Source organism: Carex rostrata, chromosome 3 (assembly GCF_964058835.1).
Source record: "Carex rostrata chromosome 3, lpCarRost1.2, whole genome shotgun sequence".
NCBI lineage: Eukaryota > Viridiplantae > Streptophyta > Magnoliopsida > Poales > Cyperaceae > Carex > Carex rostrata.
Window position 1 is genome coordinate 9,435,884 of NC_135920.1, and position 18,413 is coordinate 9,454,296.

Below are 18,413 nucleotides of genomic sequence, written 5' to 3' on the forward strand. Positions count from 1 at the left end.
ACCGTTCGATCATAACTAAATAGACGGTCCAAATTTTTTTTGATCCATTTTAGAATTTGCCTTTGTCTTTTGTTTCTGGCCAAAAATCACTATTACTCAAGTGCTTTTTAGAATTTGCCTTTGTCTTTAGTATATTCAAAACAGATTTCAATAGAGGCTGCCCAGTTTAGCACATTTTAAGCTCCAAAAGGCTTCAACTCCACCCTATAAGTATCCCTCCTCTTCACTTTTTCTCTATAGTTAGTTAGAGCAGTCAAAAAACAAAAACAAAAAAGAGAAAAATGTTGAGCATTTTGCCCATAAGAAAAGAAATAATCAACTTCGAACAAACACTCCTATAAAACTCTAATATAATGAGCTTTGAAAAAAAAAAAAAGAGAAACTAAAATATAATTTTTCATTAACCAAGTCCTCAAACTTCTACATCCAAGCCATTGAAGAGGCCGTTATAATGTTCTAATAATGAGAATGAAAATTTTCAATTTAATTTGCACTCTCTTTAAGAAATAACATTTATTAAAAAAATTTTTGCAAATTGAGAAAATATTATTTATATTGTCAACATAGGACGTTGTCAAGATGATTGAAACCCATAAAAAAGTCTATGGCGTAACCTGTTAGTTCACTTTTTGGTGCATTTCACACCGTTCCAGTGTTTCACTCCCCCACAACCGCATGGCCGCATCCCTTGCCTTTAACAGCAAAAATCGCACCCAAAATCAAACCAAACTCTGCACAAAACAAGCGTGTGCGCGTATATTGACCAAATCACCTAAAGCTGAGCTGTGTTGTAAGCAAATTCGTGATCCCCTCCCTCACGCAAAAACAATCAGTCTAAATCCGTGTTCGACTCAGTCGTATTCCCCTCGTCTCTGGCTTCTCCCGTCCCGACTAATAATAGGTCTCTCTCGAATCCACATCTCCCCGAGTTTCGAGTTTCGACCCTCTCCCATGGCTGCTACTAACCAATCCCAACCCAATCCCAATCCAACCCAATCCAGTCATCAAACCCCGACTCAGACCCGAACCCTAGCAACCCCACTCCCGCTCCCGCGCAAACTCCCAATCAAGCGCAAACAATCCCCCACCGATCTTTCCCCCTCCGATGGCTCCGCCTCCTCCGCCGATCCCCCCACTGGAGGCGTCCGCTCGCCTCAGCCCGCTACAGGAGACGTCCGTTCGCCTCAGCCCCCTTTCAAATTCCAGCGAATCTGGTCCGAATCCGACGAGATTCGCTTCCTCCAAGGCCTTCTCGGGTGTAAATCCCAAGGCTTGGTTTTCCCTCGAGACCTGAACCTGTTTTATGATCAGTTCTCAGCCAGCATGCCCCAGCCATACACTCGCTCCCAGCTCTCAGAGAAGCTCAGGAGACTCAAGAACAAGCACAAATCCGCTACAGCAAGGATAGCACGAAATGGGTTGGATCCTTCCCGGATCACTCCTCACGACAAGGACGTGTTGCACCTCTGCTCACGACTGTGGGACCCGCAAAATGCAGTTTCTTCTCCATTTTTCTCAACCACGCCTGGTGTTTCAGGTAATATATGTATCAAATATGGACCAGTAGAGACAGAATTGCATGTTGTTGTTGTTTCGTTTCATTTTCCAATGAAGGTCTGTGCATATGAGTAAAAGGTCCAAGTTAAATTCCCAAAAATGCATGTGCAATGCCAGCAAGTTGATGTGTCATTCGCATCTTTTGTAATTTATTGCAGCACCTGCTAGTAAAATCAGGCATCAGTCCAAAAAGTTCAATATTGGTCATATTGTACTGGCACATGTTGGAAATTCTTTTCCATACCTGATACATAAGTAGCTTTGGTCTGTGATGCCTGGTATGATATCTTTTCTGAAGTTCTAGCTAGAAATTTTTGACATATTCTAATGGCACAAGTCAGTACATCCCCTTTTCCATTTCCTATTAAGAAATAACCTGTGATATCTTCTCAGAAATTTCAGTCAACATTGAACCCAGGGCCCTGATTAATACCCTAAACAAAACCCTGTTTTTGCATGGAAACCAGAACCTATAAAATGGAAGGAAAAATGGCATGTTACAATGGTAAATTCACTATACTACTATGCAAAATGGGACTGAATTAGAGTTAATGACAGGTAACAAACGTCGCCGTGCCAATCCTCGTCCCGTTCCGAATTGTGATGATGGTACCAATACCTATGATGACGAATCTAATGAAGAAAACGAGGACAACATTGTTAGTTCGTCCCACTCAGTTGCCCCAGTCGAGGGAAGAGCTGAATTTGTGGATAACATGGTAATAGATTCAGATCCCCAAAGGGATCCCATGAAGGAGGTACCTTCCCCTCTCCCTGTTCCTTCACCATGTCCCATTAAAATAGAGGCAAGAAATAGCAACGACAGCAAAACTAAAAGTAGCACTATGATTAATGATGGCAATAAGAGTAAACAGATGGAATTAAGAGTTGAGATTGGTGATAATGGGAGTGTTATAGCTAAGGCTGCGCTGGATGTGTTTGAAGAGTGCTTGAAGGACGTTAGAATGGAAAGTGGCAACACTGGAGAGGATGCAATTAAGAAGAAATGGAGGGCACTGAGGGTGGCTGAATTAGATGTTCTTGCGAGGCGCATGCGGCTGATGATAGAGGATGCTACTGCAGTGGCAAGATAAACTGAAGCTCCTCTTTTGATACTTCTGACGAAATAAAGAGAAACAAATCTTTTTTTGTGCTGTAAAGACAAGCGGTTGCATTGAGTAGATGGTAATCATGGGATCATGTGTACTTATGTTAAGATGTTAACTATGATTTAGTCATGTGTACTTTTAGATGACATCCTTTATGGAAGTTTCTTATTCAAGAGTGAAAATAGTCGTTGTTTAAATTCTAGTGCTTTTAATGCGCTCTTGAACCTTTTTTTTCGTTCTCTTGAAGGTTCTTAAAAGTTGCATCTTGCTAATAAGTAAAATTTGTCTCTCTTTAATATATTATGCGTGAAATGCGATTGTTTTGAGATTTGACAAGATCCTAGTGAAGTGAGTGCGTATCCTCTGAGGTATCTCAACTTTTGCGTGACCGACGTGTCAGGTGCCTATTCAGGGGTGATGTAAGGGGTCGGTATTACGTGTGCTTTGAGATTTGTGCAGAACGTATTTAAACAGTTGGAATTTTCCATAAAGTCACGCAAAGTTTGAGATATCTCAGAGGATACGAATTCCTAGTGAAGTTGGGTTCCTCGCCTGGTTGGATTTAATAGTAATAGAACAGAGTTTGCAATTAATACAGAATTCCCACGTAACTAAACACTTGTCACGACAAATCATATTACAATGTCTGAGAATGTCTTCATATTACAATAAAAGAAACAGAAGCAACTAAATATAACACAAGCTTAAAAGCAAAGCATTGCACAGCACAGCACCGCTAGCTGTTTATTCTTCAAATAGCATATCATAAACTTGTGCAGATCTCAAAGCACATCCTGGATTAGTAAATGAATACCAAAGGAAGCTGCGCATATTATAAGTCCCCACAGTGCAAGGAAGCTGAGCCCACTGCGCAAAGATAGAGAAATTGATGAATGAAAAAAAGAAAAAATAAAGAAAAGAGAGCACTGATCCTATAGCTGACCTAACCAATTCAAGCTAGATGGGAAAATTAGAGGGCAATTGAATCTTTGCTAATATGGTTGAGTAGATAGCACTTCTGTTACCACAGACCAATTCAGATCCAATACAATGTGATTATGTGACCCAAATTAACAAATAACACAAGATAAAGTGGTCACATATATGTGAAGCTAATGAATTATTTCAAAATTGGTACAAAGAGAGAGAGATAATATATTACACAGGCTTGAGACGGTTATCAGGGTTGCCAGTGGAATAAAGCTTGAAGTAGAAGAATCTTGAAATAATGTACAATGCACCAAATCCAGCTGAGATTAAAGGATGTTGTAGACCACCAACCAACAGCATCATAAAGAAAACTGGCATGTACTCAATCGAGTTCTGGTGGCCCCTCTGAAGATTAAGCAAAACATTTTTTTTAAATGAATAGAGAGATACATTGACTATTTGACTTTCAAGTTTCCCCCTTGGTTATTTTTTTTTTTAATGGTAAATTGCTATTCCTCTCTTAGCTCCTATTGAGTATCCGAATCCTAGGTCTGGTACTTTGGTTAATTGGTAAAGATTTGAGCATTCAAAACTAAGTAATTGAACAAAACAAAGAGACGTGAAAAATGTGAAAATTATTATTGCCTTCAATATTACTCATCATATGAGACCTGCTTTGCTGAAATCCCAATTAATAAACTGAAATGTAGAGAATAAATGACAATGATAAGAGAGAACGAGAATTAGATTTTACCTGGACACAGTTGAAAATCTTGGCCTCCTTATTCTCTGATTCCACTGCATACAAAGCCGGATACGGTACATTATACCTAAATCAATTAAAAATATTAAGAAAACTTAACAATCTTATAGAAAATCTAAAATTGACCATCAAAAACCCAGGAAAAACTATATAGAAGAGCTCAAAAGAAGTGCATACTTTTTGCGAGCCTTTCCGACTTGTGTTGCCATCCATGTGTTCATTAAAGCGTAAGCAACAAGTTCCAGCACTACATATCCATATTCCTTTGGTATTTGTATACTCAATGCCATCTCTCTATTTTCTCTCTCAGTTAATAAGCTGCTGTGTATAGAAGACTTGTGTTTTTGTGAACTCTCTCTTAGATAAGCTGGGGACGCTATTATTTATAATGCCATTGGAATATGTGTTTGGGCAAGACGCATGTGCTGACGTCTGAGATTCAAATGCAGAGTATTGTGGAAACCTCCTCGGAGAATCTTCCAAGGTCAAGTTCAGACTGCCTCCTTGAGCAAGATAAGCATATTTTATGCGTAATGATCTACCCTCGTTAGATGCTCCACTTTGATTGCCACGAGAAACTTCATGCAGCAAAAAGTTAGCTTCCCTGAGCCCTCTTATTATGTTAGGAGACGGAGTAGGTCCGATAGGTATCGTACTTACTTTTAGATCTGATGGGCTCCATAACCATCCGATCCATTTTAAGATCATTTTAAGATCTGTGTGCATGAAAAATGATACATGCATGTACATATATTAAAGCAAAATGCACGAATCTTAAAACAGATCGAGCGGTCCTAGAGCTTATCAAATCTGAAGTAGGTCCAATGCCCATCTGACCTATCCGCAGTCTTATGTTAGTATTCTTGCCCTCTTTCGGTTAGTTTATTACGGCCAATTCATGCTTTTATGCATATTGAGAGCAGATTTATTCCCCGTCAATATTGATCAGTTTAATTTCACAAATCATACTGTTAAAAAAACCCTTGTCATGTAACAAATGAAGTGTGCACTTCTGATTTCTTAATCATTTAAGTGGTCTTCATTGTTATGATTGTGTAGCTAGCTATTCTTCAGCATTTTAAATGATCAAAACAGTTAATACAATTATTACCAATGACAAAAAGAAGTTGATACTCTCGTTGCAAATCAGCGTGGCACAAGCGTTCATATCACGAAGTAACAGCAGATACAGATATGCAGACATACAAGATAAACAGCTAAACTATTTGGTTCTGATTATTGAGCAAAAAGACGAAGTATTATTACAAGTGAACAATCCCATGGGAAGAAGTTATTTTCTAGTTCCTCCCCTGAAGAAGGGAAAGATCGAACCCTTTTGGTTTTTGCCTTATCTTGAAGAAAAAGGCAGGTACTATCTAAAGTGACAATCCCATGACGACAAGAATAAGAAAATCACCCTTGCATGTGTTTGGATGAAATGAGAATAGCTAGAATAGAGAGTTATTTTATAATAAGAGTTATTGGAAATAGCAATGTGTATTCAAACAACATTTTTGTTATTTGGAATAGTTAAAATAGTTGTTATTCTCTATTACTTGTAAATGTTAGAATAGCTATTATTCGAAAATGTGAAAAAAAAAATGCTTCTTTTTTGAATTTTAGCTAACACAGTTTCAAAATTATAAAATTGACACCACTTATGTTATCTTAACGTCATGACAATTCATTTGAAACCCCACTTATCTATCTTTCCTCTTAATTAACACCTTATTAACACTATTCTTTATCGGTTACAACTATTCACTATTCCAAATATACAATCCAAACAATATTTTTACTAATTTGAATAGCACCATTTTTGTACTAATCTAAAAATCACTATTTTTTTCTATTCTCATTTGCAATTCTTAAATTTCACTATTCCATCCAAACTTACCCAAATATTTAGGAATGCTATAATCACTGACATTTCCTCCCTCCCGTCTTGCATATCAATGGAACGTGTATCATTGCCCAAGGGCTTAAATCAAAAAAAAAAAAAAAAATGGAACGTGTATCATGTCTGGCAAGTGTCAACCCTACTCGTGTTAAATCTGACCCATAAATAAGACTCAAACGTGTATATGATTCATGCTTAACACAAGCGGAGTCAGCACTTTGGAGTTTGGAATTGGGAGTGACAGGGGGCACACACTCATTGTGTGTAAACCCACATGAAAACAACCTGTGTGACTAAAAGCATTTAACATGTTGTTTTGCATTGAATTCCTGTCAACACACCTTTCACAGACAGTTCAAAATCCATTTATATTACCTAGTTTGATATCACTAAACACAACAGAAGAAGTACACAGAAAAGGACCGAAGAAAATAAACACTATCAAGAAAACAACTGTAACTTACGAGCCTTCAGAGATTAAAATAACACAGCAAAACAACAACATTTTTCTTCATAACATATCATTGCCCTTGCATAGATCTCACAGCAATTCCCGGATTAACAGATTAACACCGAAAGATGCCGAGCAGATAATCAGCCCAAATAAAGCAAGGAAGCTGACCACACTGTGCCCCCATCCCAATGAAAGACAGAGAGAGAGAAAAAAGAACAATAAATTAATTCATCACCTTTTGTTATAGCTAACAAATTACATAACTAAATCAATTCAACTAAAAATGAAGAATGATCGACTTAGTCTGGCCCAAGTTGGTTTTCCAATTAAGACAAAAAATAATATTGGTTTGATGTACCAGCTGGTTTATGATATGATGAATTACCAGTAATGAATTTGGTTCAGTGTGCCAAGCTTCTAAAAGAATGTACATGTGCGTGCCTGCACACCCGTGCACACACAAACTGAGAGAGAGAGAGAGAGAGTTACACAGGCTTGAGGCGGTTCTGGGGATTGCCAGTGGAGTAAAGCTTGAAATAGAAGAAGCGCGAAATGGTGTAGAGGGCACCAAGTACAGCTGCAATAAGAGGGTGTTGTAAACCACCAACCAGCAGCATCACAAAGAACACTGGCATGTACTCAATTGAGTTCTGGTGCCCCCTCTGAAAACCAAAATCGTCTCAAACGAATTAAAATGAATATTTCTGTCTAATTTTTCTCAGGTACCCAGTACAGTATCTAATCGTTTTAAGTACTGTTGGACTTGTTTGTAGTTAATGAACATTTTAGTAATAACATGGTCATTATAGAGACAAACTACAAGCGCTGATCAACCTTCTCAATGAATTTCTATTTTTTTTATTTTATTTTACTTTTATGATCACTTATTACAATATTCTTGATGCGCCCCACAATAATATGAGGTATGTGGATCGATGTGCACCTCATGTAGTAGGTGGGGCATATCCGTGCATGTCAGGATAGGATAGGAAGCTAGTTACCCTTGTGGGTCCCCACCCCGCAACATGGATCCCCATAATTATATATCTTTCGTTAACTGTGTAAAAGGTGTGGCTTACAATATTAATGAAAGACTAACATAATCAGAATTCAAGGTATATAGTCATACTATGTATTTGAGATTCAATATCTGGATTGAACTAACTGTGCTATCTACTGGCAAGGTAACTATATTTGAGATTCAATACCTGGATTGAACTAACTGTGCTATCTACTGGCAAGGTAACTATATAGCACACAAATTCAGTCCAAATAATGTTTACTTTAATTACTGCTCCTATAATTAGTGCAAGTTAAACAAGACTCATATGCTATACTTTTACTAACAAACCAAAACAAAAACCTTGAATTTATGCTAAATTAATTATGCCTAAAAATTATTCGCTAGTACTATTTAGTAAAATTAAACTTTTTGGTTATAGATTTTAAAGGAGATTGAAGTCCCTTGAGCATAGAATCAGGTATAAGGATGGATAAAATGTTCCATCGGGGATATGGAACCAATTGAGTGATAAAATAAGAATAAAAAGGAAGAAATTAATGTTTTACCTGGACGCAGTTGAAAAGCTTGGCATCCTTGTTCTCTGACTCTGTAGCGTACAAAGTCGGATATGGGACCTTATACCTGATTCAAATTTCAGTTCAGGGAAATAAAGAAATTTGCAAAAACAGAAGCTATAACTTTATCGAAGTGATTGGTATTTCGCAATATTACAGCCAAAAAACATAAATATCCCCTTAATCGTTACCGGGTTGTAATATTCCAGCAGAAATTGGAATATGTAACCAATAAATCAAGACGGAAAATGAGAAAAGAAAGAAAAAAGGATGGAATTGCATACTTCTTGCGAGCCTTGCCAACTTCAATTGACATCCACACGTTGAGCAACGCATATACGACCAGATTCAGCACTACATATCCGTATTCCTTGGATATTTCTACGTTCACTGCCATCTCTTCTTATTCTATCCGTCTCACCTCAGAAAGGTTTTTGAATAATAAGAACTATACAACGCTTATAATAAGAACTATCTTTGTATGGGCTTTTTGTCTTATATTCTTTCCCCTTTATTTTTTATTTATTTTCTCAGCGAGACCGCGAAGCGAATGCGACATGCACTAGGGAAATAAGGAGAAGATGACGTGTACGGTCCACCTGTTCTTATTCCAGAAGCTTCTTGGTATATCTCTCGGATGGATTTGGGTTGTTGGCTCTCAAGTCTCAACCGTCCGATTCAAATTGAGATTTGTATGAACGGTTTATATTTAAGAAACGATTTTTTTTTTCATTTTACAATCCGTTTGCACGATACTGATCGAACTAATATGACTAAAGAGTTTAACTGTCATTTTAATTATTAGTATTAATCTGAATTTTTAATTGATTAAATAAAAATGGATGATATTAATAGAATGAGTTAGTTTAGATGAGAAAATAATGAATAATTATCTAAATGATGAAATTCTAATGAGTATACATGTAAATATGAAAAACGTTGTTTCGGCCAATCTATCTAGTTATTCTATGCTTTATTTTTTTTTATAAATAAGGACTTAAAACATATTCTAAGAAAAAAAAATATGCAGAAAGATTTACTCTATACACCTATATTCAGCATTATCTAATTTTAGCAAAAGAAAAAAGTTGTAAATAAAAGCTTCAAACAAAAAATTGTTCAACTGTCATATGATTATACAAAATTAAACATAATACATGTATTAAATTATATAAGATTTACTCTATACTCCATACATTTCATTAAATGGGAAAAAAAAATCAAATGCACGCGTACCAGATTTACACTAAATTATCTGGTCAATCAATAGACAATTAATCCATTTGTATAATTTTAAAACAAAATAAATACTTGAACCTTTATTTTTCATATGTTTTTATTCACATAAAAAAAAAAAACAAGGTTCCGTATACTATAATATTGCCTATACATTTTTTTTAAACCTTGGCAATGGATGTCAATAATAATAATAATACAAGCCTCACTGTTATAAATTAATTATTACGTACCGAACATTTTTTTTCCCTTATCGGTCTGCATTTTAGTTTATCTTCGTGCACATTATACAATTAACTAACAGAAACAAGAATTTAACACGAGTCCGGCTAGTGTAACATCGGTGTCATATAATACCAATTACAAAATTGATTGGATAGACTTCAAATGCCTGATCAAAACCATTCAAACCGATTTACTTTATGAGTGATGCGTTTACATACAATTTTTTTTATATTTTCTAGTTATTTTAGTATTAAATCAAGCAGTCAAAAAGATTGAAAAATGAATGCATTAAAGTTGGCTTAAAAACTCACACATTTGATCGCTTGACTTGATACTAAATAAATTCAAAAAATTATAAATTTTGCATGTAACACAACTAATGAAATAGATAGGTTTGAACGGTTTGAATTCACCGTTTGAAATCGATTCAATAGATTTTGAAGTTGGTATTATATAGACTGAAATTACACGGATGTCATACTAGCCAAACTCATTTAACACACAAAGTGATAATCTAAGATATGTTCGATTTATGGTACCTAAAAAACATAAATAAATAAATATAAAGGACAAATAACTAAGTCATCAAAAGAAATATTTTGTTTCCATTTCAAGAAATTTACTATTTTTTTACTATCAAATCACCAGCATTTTAAGAAAAAAATATAATTTTATTTTCTTTAAAAAAATGATAACAACATGGGTCGTTCGGGAATAACATAATAAATATTATTTTTGAAAATTAACACATGAACAAACTATTAGTGAGGGAACATCATTGAGCAACAAAACTTGCAACAAACAACACGAGGAAAAACAAATTATAGAAATTGTTTCCTTGTATAAGTTCATTCAATGCACACATGAGAAAACAATGCACAATGTTTCCTCCAATGTTGCAAAAATTTCGCAAGACAGTAATATTATGCAACGAGTAGTTTGAATCAATGTTGTAAAAAACGTCCGTTTAGATTAATTAATTAGCTGATTAGTCATTGGCGGTGATCAAATTGTCACATATTTTTTTGACTAATCGGTTGATTATTTTCGATTATGACCAATTATTCTTGATTATTTCCGATTAATCACTTAGTGGTACCATATTTGTCCGACGATCGTATACTATTATTTACAACACTGGTTTGCATTTATCATATTTTAAGAAAAAAATTGAAATTGAAAACAGAACCCAAAAGCTATTAATTTAGAAATGAAATATATTTAAATATAGAGTAGAACTAGGGTGTTATTAAGCTCATCAAGCTTCTTGGTGAACTCAAGTCTAAATTCTATCGAATCGGCTTCAAATGAATCAGAACCGTTGAAACCCGCATACCTTACGAGTGATACGTCTACATGTGAAAATTTTAAATATTCGAATTAAGTTAGTATAAAGTAAAGCAGTCAAAATTAGAAGGTTAATAAATTAATTTTATTGCATACATTTTTTGAATTTTTTTGACCACTTGACTCTATATAAAATTAATTTTAAAATTAAAATTTTTTACATGTAGACACATTACTCGTAAGGTAGACAGATTTCAACAATTCAAATTTGTTGTTTAAAGTCGATTCGATAAATTTTAAACTTGAGTTTAGCAAAAGACTTCATAAACTTAAGAACACCTAGTTTTACTCTTAAATATATCTTAGTTTGTTCGTAAAGAGCGTAGAGCGTACGAACATATCGATCTTAAGACTATAAATAAGACTTGAATGTTAGTTATCCGACACTACAAACCTTTATAGGGTCCTATACGCAAATATAAGTGATATATGAACATTTATTTTGCAAGTCTCTCCGTCGAAATGTCATCATATTGACTCTGAGTCTCTGACTGTCCACTTGAGATTGAGATTTAAATAAAATAAACACACCGACGACCTATTCATTCATTGGCCATCTAAAGTAAACGATGTCATCATAGTAGGTATTGAATGTTCAATCGAGATTGAGAATTAATTGACAAAAAAATAATATTTTGTGAGTTCAATATCAAATTTAAATTTCTCCAATATTATTCAAGTTAATAAAATTTGACTTCTAAAATCGCTTTGCACGAGATGATGAATGATGATGATGATGATAGTCTCCAGTACACCTAAACTTGTAAAAAAAAAGTAGCACATAACTAATCTTTTCGAAAAAAAAAAAAGACCGAGTTAATTCGCACCACATCTTGAACACATCTTCAATTTAATTCCCTCATTACTAAATTTACACCGAATAAGACCGTCAGATCACAAGTCCAAATAAAACAAAGAAGCGAAAAAGAATCTGCAAAATGTAAGCGAAAAAGAAAAGGATCACAATTCACAAACTATATAATCTTATTGGTTTCTACAGATATCATTGTTGTTTTTTTTAGAATATTGGTTGCTGCCGAACACCCTCTTAAGGAGGGCCGATTCTTGTTATTTATTAATCCAGAGAACAATGTTTTAAAAAAGAACTAATAGGTTGATTGGTCCTAATACTACTGGTCATATCATATGGACCACCATTAATACCAGTACTATAAATACCAGGATTTATTTAATATTTTATTTTCTCAAAGTGCATTATTGGTACATCGTACAACAGGGTTTTAGCAAAAAAAAAAAAAAAAAACTGTTGTGTGTTTTGGGGTGAGAGTTTTGCTGTAACCAAATGCTTAATTTTTTCACTTTTAAGTCATCTCGAGAATAGACCGATAACATAGTTGACTAGAAAATATTTTTAGAACTGTTGAATATTCAAAAATCGAGATTTTGAGTCTCGGTCACCACTTCATAGCAATTCTGTGAAGCATTAAAAAAAAAAATTAAGTCGTATCTATGCGTCTCTCTTAAAAAAACTTGATATTGGCTACCAAATCTCTCTTTCGCTACTTTTTTTTTTTTTTAAATTGAGTGTGGCTATCAAATAATTGTATTAGCTAATAGAACTTCCTTCTCTTCTTTTGACTCTTGAAGTTTATTAATAAACAAACTCTTTTATTATTATTTTCTTTTCATTTGGAAGTCGTCAATTATTAAGTAAAACTTCTGTTATATTCTAAATAGAGGCTGCAACAAAAATCTAGCTATCCATGTTGAATTCTTCTAATATCTGATTAAATACATTTTTGTCCACTTGTCTGGTTAAGATAATTTCCCCAATAGAGTAACCTTTTGTTTCAAACTATTTGCAAAATACATCCGAGGACAATTAATTATTTTATTTTTTATTTTTGCAAGCCACCGGGCATTTGAAACAAAAAGAAAAAAATCATTTTTTTTCTCTTACCTGCAGACAATAGCCTGCTTGATGTTTTATTAAAAATATTCGGGAAACAACATGATTTTTTTTTTCTTGTTGTAATTATAAGTTTCTCTTTTTCGACAGTTTCTAGTTGTAATTTGAAGAAGCTCAGATTATTTTTGGAAAAAAAAGCTGCCAAAAAATTAAGTAGAAATAAACTAATATTTTGCTAATGATACTAATAATACGTCGGGCACCTCATAAAAGTAAAAATAAATCGGGGGACCACTTTGGACAAAACTTTCAATGCTATTGTTGACTACACATGCTTGTATGAAATTATTGTGGAATGCATCTTGTGGCAAGTAATTACAAGAACTAAAAACAATTTCTTTTATTATTATTATTATTATTATTAAAAATTTTGGGGTGAGGGCTCGGGGGAGTCCGCATCTTCTGCATTAACTCAAAAGAGTATTTTTTGAGTTTAATGCATCTCGATCGTCTTATCAGGATAGGAATCAATTCGGTTCACGCTTATGATGTACGTGGTCATTTAATATTAGTGTGGATCTCAATCGTTAATGCTGAGGATACGAATTCTCCGGTAGGTGGGCGTTGGTGGGTCTAGCTAGTCTGCATATTTTATTTTAATTTGATTAATCATGCAAATTAGCAAATTATAAGTTCGTGAGAATTGTACATGTGGGGACCTTCCTAATAGATAAATAAAGCAAGGGACCTTGAATTTGCACAGTTATCGTCATTATCAGGACTTTCGCAGAGGGACCTCCATGATATTTTAATACTCCGAATTTTTTTTTTTTTGCTCTACCTGCTCCGAAGTTCAAAATTCAAAATATACTATTAAACAACAAGTGGATAGTCCATTACCGAAAAAAAAAAGAACATTCGGAAGAAATGCTTTATTTATTGAGGGAATTTCACGTATATCCCTCAAAAACTTCAATATTACGTATTTTCCCCTCTAAATTTTAAAATTACATATTTTCCCCTCTAAACTTCAAAAACTCACATATTTACCCATTTTATTGTCTTTTATATTAAAATTAATTCTAAATTTATAAAATACCTATTTTACCCTTCATTAAAAGTATGAAATATCCCATTGAACTTAAATTTGAATCTGAAGAGTTCCTATACCGTCCGATCTGCGCGCATCGCAATAAGATTATTGCGTGTTCGCTTCATGATTCATGCTAATCTAGCCCGTACGGATCTCAAAGCAATTTTGATCTGCATGCATCACATTAAAATATGTGCACATTGCTTCAATATTTGTGTGTGTTCTCTTCAAGATTCGTGTTGATCTAGCGCACATGGATCTTAAAGCAATTCAAACGGTAGAGGAACCTTCATATTCAAATTGGAGTAAGATGGGTGTTTTATGCTTTTTAATAAAAGGGTAAAATAGGTAGTTTATAAATTTAGAATGTGTTTTAATATAAAATACAATAAAATGGGTAAATATGTGAGTTTTTGGAGTTTAAAGGAGAAATATGTAATTTCAAAATTTAGAGGAGTAATAGGTAATATTGAAGTTTTTGAGGGGTATACGTGAAATTCCCCCTTATTTATTTGCCGCTTATTCCGCAATATGCTAAGCGCAAGCTGACGTCATCCATGAGATGTAGGTAGTCTAGGGGTGAAAATAGAAACGAAACTCGAGCAAAAAAAAAAAAAAAAATTTCGTCCATTCAAACTTTTAAAATAACTAATTTCTCCATGAAAACATTATAAAATTCAATATCTCCATAAAAATTTCACATTATTTCTCTTATCCCGTCTTATTCATTTAACTTCTTATTTAATTATTTTAAAAATAGAATTGACAAATATAACCTTATTTCTCCTTTCTCATCTCCTCCTCCATTGTACAAACTTTCACAAGTGACGAAAATGTACACACTTTCGTTCTTTATCATTTCTCAATACAATGTAATAACTCCTTTGCTCATCGTCAATATCATCAGACATTTATCCCATCTTTCCTTGGATCCCAATAATTTTACACTAATTGAGCACTAGTTATCAGTTCTCTGTTTTTAATTAATTAACTAATTGATTTAATTATTGACAGAAAGTGATAACATAGAACCCTTGCTTATGGAATGAGTCGAATAGACCCGATTTTTTTATTTATATCCAAAAAAATATATAAATTTAAAAAAATAACCAAACCGCCTGTTAATTTCCAAATCTACCCAAACCGGAAAAAAAATTTCCGGTTTCAATACTAATTTCCGGAAAAAAAATTTCCGGAAATTGGATCGTAAATCAGGAATAATTTTTTCCGGATTTAGGATTTCTTTTTTTTTTCCTAATTCTGGAATAATTTTTTCCGGAATTAGGTTTTTTTTTTTTTTTTTTTTTTGGGAAATTTTTTTTTGGATCCGAAAATATTTTTTTTAGGAAATTTTTTTTTCATTTTTCAGTTTTTATTTATAATTTATTTATTTATTGTATTGAAGTATTACAAATATTTAATATGTTTTTTAAAAAATAGATGGAATACTATATAATTTGATTTATTCGAACGACTGCTACAAATAATCCGGATCAACATTTTTCATGCCGGATTTTTTACGGCCGTAAGAAAAAATAATATAATATAATATATGTATGTGTGTGTGTGTGTGTGTGTGTGTGTGTGTGTGTTAATATAATATATGTATATATATGTATATATAATATAAGAGGAGGGTTCCAATGCCTCATTTTTTTCATACCTCATATTTTATATTTTCGTTTTCAAAGTCCAAATTGTCGATCCGAACCGTTCAATAAAATATTTATACTAAAATATACATGGAGATGAAATTTTATATTTTTTGGATTTTTTTTGCTATTTTTTAAGATAGGTACAAAATCAATGTTTTTGAACCGTTCAAAAAACAGTGATTTTCTACCCATCTTAAAAAATATATTATATTATATATACATATACATATATTATATTATATGTATATTTTAAAATGTGCATATTTTAGTATAAATATTTTAAAATAGCAAAAAAAAATCCAAAGAATATAAAATTTCATCTCCATGCATATTTTAGTATAAATATTTTATTGAACGGTTCGGATCGACAATTTGGACTTTGAAAACGAAAATATAAAATATGAGGTATGATGAGGTATGAAAAAAATGAGGCATTGGAACCCTCCTCTTATATTATATATACATATATATACATATATTATATTATATATACATATACATATACATATACATATACATATACATATACATATACATATACATATACATATACATATACATATACATATACATATACATATACATATACATATACATATACATATACATATACATATACATATACATATACATATACATATACATATACATATACATATACATATACATATACATATACATATACATATACATATACATATACATATACATATACATATACATATACATATACATATATTATATTATATTATTTTTTCTTACGGCCGTAAAAAATCTGGCATGAAAAATGTTGATCCGGATTATTTGTAGTAGTCGTTCGAATAAATCAAATTATATAGTATTCCATCTATTTTTTTTAAAATATATTAAATATTTGTAATACTTCAATACAATAAATAAATAAAAACTGAAAAATGAAAAAAAAATTTCCTAAAACAAATATTTTCGGATCCAAAAAAAATTTTCCCAAAAAAAAAAAAAAACCTAATTCCGGAAAAAATTATTCCGGAATTAGGAAAAAAAAAATCCTAAATCCAAAAAAAATTATAGATTTGAAAATTAACAGGCGGTTTGGTTATTTTTTTAAAATTTTTTTTTTTTTTGATATAAATAAAAAAATCGGCGAATAGACCATGCTACTTGTTTGCTCGCAAGGTTTATCCTGAGGCCCTTGACAATATACTTTATCTCTTTTCCAATTATATGGCATGAGGCTCCAAAACAATACTTCCGATTCTAATTTTGCTCCAAAGTTTAGTAAATTGCGAAACAAACAAGTGCTTTTTAATTAACACCAATTGGGTTCGAGAAATAGGATAATCTCAATGTGGTTTATGGGGCTTTGGGTGATTCCTTGTGATGTAATTTATTCTTATTAATTTTTTTTTTCAATTTACTTCAATCTTTTCTTTGCTTTATTTCTCTAGAAGCAAATTTGTGAACAATAATAGATTTTTGTTAAGCCCATCAATCTGCTTCGAAATAACAAGTTCTTTTATTGCTTTCTTTTCATTCATGGCTTCTATACAGGTATACAGGGAGAAACGGAAAAGCTTGTATAAAGTGACAGATAAAGAGAGAAGAGAAAGGAGAAATGAGGTTATATTTGTCAATTTTATTTTTAAAATAATTAAATAAGAAGTTAAATGAATAAAATGGGATAAGAGAAATAATGTGAAGTTTTTATGGGAATATTAGATATTATGGTCCTTTGATGGAAAATTGTCTATTTTGAAAGTTTGAATGGGCACACAAGAAATTTTTCAAAAAAAAAAAAATAGGAACGAAATACCCTCTTCTCCTCTCTTCTTTTTTGAAATCCTGGCAGAGGCTGCCTAGGGTATTATTAAAGCCAAAAAAATAGTATTGTTTACATCAAATGCATGAAAAAATAATAATCCCTCTTCTCCTCTCTCTCTCTCTTTTTCTCTCTCCTTTTTTTATCTCTTCTTCTTTCTTCTCTCTTCCTCTCTTTAAAAATAGAGTGCTCCTTTTTCGGAAAAAAAGCAGTAGATTCTCACCCGTGAAAATGAATTAAATACGGAGCAAAATGCGGTAAAACCTATTCATATCCATTATTTATTTTTCGAATATGAATATGTATCAGATCGAATATTTATTAAAAAATAATTAAATATATAAATATTATTAAAAATACTAAAATTCATAATATTTATCTAATTATAATAATAAATAGTATGTTTCAAAAAAAATAGTACAATTCTTTTCATAATATATATTAAACTATATTAGAATTCATATTTACAAGAATATTCAAAGAGGAGGGATCGGATGACATCTTTTTTTTGTGACATCGGATAACATTATGTATTTTCAAAGTTTTTAAAGTCCAAACGGTCGATCCAAACCGTTCAACTTGATGGATATGTTAAAATGTGCTTGCAGATCAAATTATATATATTTTTTTTTGAATTTTTTTTACTATTTATTAATTATTTAACAAAATCGCTATATTCAGACCGTTGAATTTTTGTACCCATCTTAATAAATAGTAAAAAAATTCAGAAAAATGTAAAATTTGATCTGCAAGCACATTTTAACATATCTATCAAGTTGAACGGTTTGGAACGACCGTTTGGACTTTGAAAATACACAGTGTCATCCGATCCCTCCTCATATTCAAATATCACATGTCCATATATCTATTCTATTTTTTGAATACGGAACGAATATGA

At 32.5% G+C, this 18,413-nt stretch overlaps 3 protein-coding genes across 3 annotated transcripts; 1 reads left to right on the forward strand and 2 right to left on the reverse strand.

Annotated features, from left to right (window-relative positions):
* Positions 1-815: 815 nt before the first annotated feature.
* On the forward strand, positions 816-2,668 carry LOC144551341 (uncharacterized). Its single transcript, XM_078299284.1, has 2 exons — positions 816-1,537; positions 2,116-2,668. Exons 1-2 carry the CDS (start codon positions 952-954, stop codon positions 2,649-2,651), a joined length of 1,122 nt encoding a protein of 373 aa, XP_078155410.1. The 5' UTR covers positions 816-951; the 3' UTR covers positions 2,652-2,668.
* Positions 2,669-3,255: 587 nt separating this feature from the next.
* On the reverse strand, positions 3,256-4,904 carry LOC144551940 (uncharacterized). The gene is made up of 4 exons (XM_078300047.1): positions 4,537-4,904; positions 4,351-4,426; positions 3,829-4,001; positions 3,256-3,533 (listed from the first exon to the last, which is right to left on the reverse strand). The coding sequence occupies exons 1-4, from the start codon at positions 4,647-4,649 to the stop codon at positions 3,449-3,451; spliced, it is 447 nt and encodes a 148-aa protein (XP_078156173.1). The 5' UTR covers positions 4,650-4,904; the 3' UTR covers positions 3,256-3,448.
* A 1,645-nt stretch (positions 4,905-6,549) lies between these two features.
* LOC144551342 (uncharacterized) lies at positions 6,550-8,847 on the reverse strand. Its single transcript, XM_078299285.1, has 4 exons — positions 8,576-8,847; positions 8,283-8,358; positions 7,203-7,375; positions 6,550-6,885 (listed from the first exon to the last, which is right to left on the reverse strand). The coding sequence occupies exons 1-4, from the start codon at positions 8,686-8,688 to the stop codon at positions 6,801-6,803; spliced, it is 447 nt and encodes a 148-aa protein (XP_078155411.1). The 5' UTR covers positions 8,689-8,847; the 3' UTR covers positions 6,550-6,800.
* Positions 8,848-18,413: the final 9,566 nt, after the last annotated feature.

What these genes read in the sequence shown, in the direction of transcription:
- LOC144551940 (XM_078300047.1), bottom strand. Translation starts at nt 4,649, where the DNA reads ATGGCATTGAGTATACAAATACCAAAGGAATATGGATATGTAGTGCTG. An exon ending in GTCGGAAAGGCTCGCAAAAA is followed by an intron (nt 4,427 to 4,536) that starts GTATGCACTTCT and finishes TAATTGATTTAG; the next exon opens with GTATAATGTACCGTATCCGG. An exon ending in GATAACCGTCTCAAGCCTGT is followed by an intron (nt 3,534 to 3,828) that starts GTAATATATTAT and finishes ATCTTTGCGCAG; the next exon opens with TGGGCTCAGCTTCCTTGCAC.
- LOC144551342 (XM_078299285.1), bottom strand. Translation starts at nt 8,688, where the DNA reads ATGGCAGTGAACGTAGAAATATCCAAGGAATACGGATATGTAGTGCTG. An exon ending in GTTGGCAAGGCTCGCAAGAA is followed by an intron (nt 8,359 to 8,575) that starts GTATGCAATTCC and finishes AATTTGAATCAG; the next exon opens with GTATAAGGTCCCATATCCGA. An exon ending in CAGAACCGCCTCAAGCCTGT is followed by an intron (nt 6,886 to 7,202) that starts GTAACTCTCTCT and finishes ATGGGGGCACAG; the next exon opens with TGTGGTCAGCTTCCTTGCTT.
- LOC144551341 (XM_078299284.1), top strand. Translation starts at nt 952, where the DNA reads ATGGCTGCTACTAACCAATCCCAACCCAATCCCAATCCAACCCAATCC. An exon ending in AACCACGCCTGGTGTTTCAG is followed by an intron (nt 1,538 to 2,115) that starts GTAATATATGTA and finishes AGTTAATGACAG; the next exon opens with GTAACAAACGTCGCCGTGCC.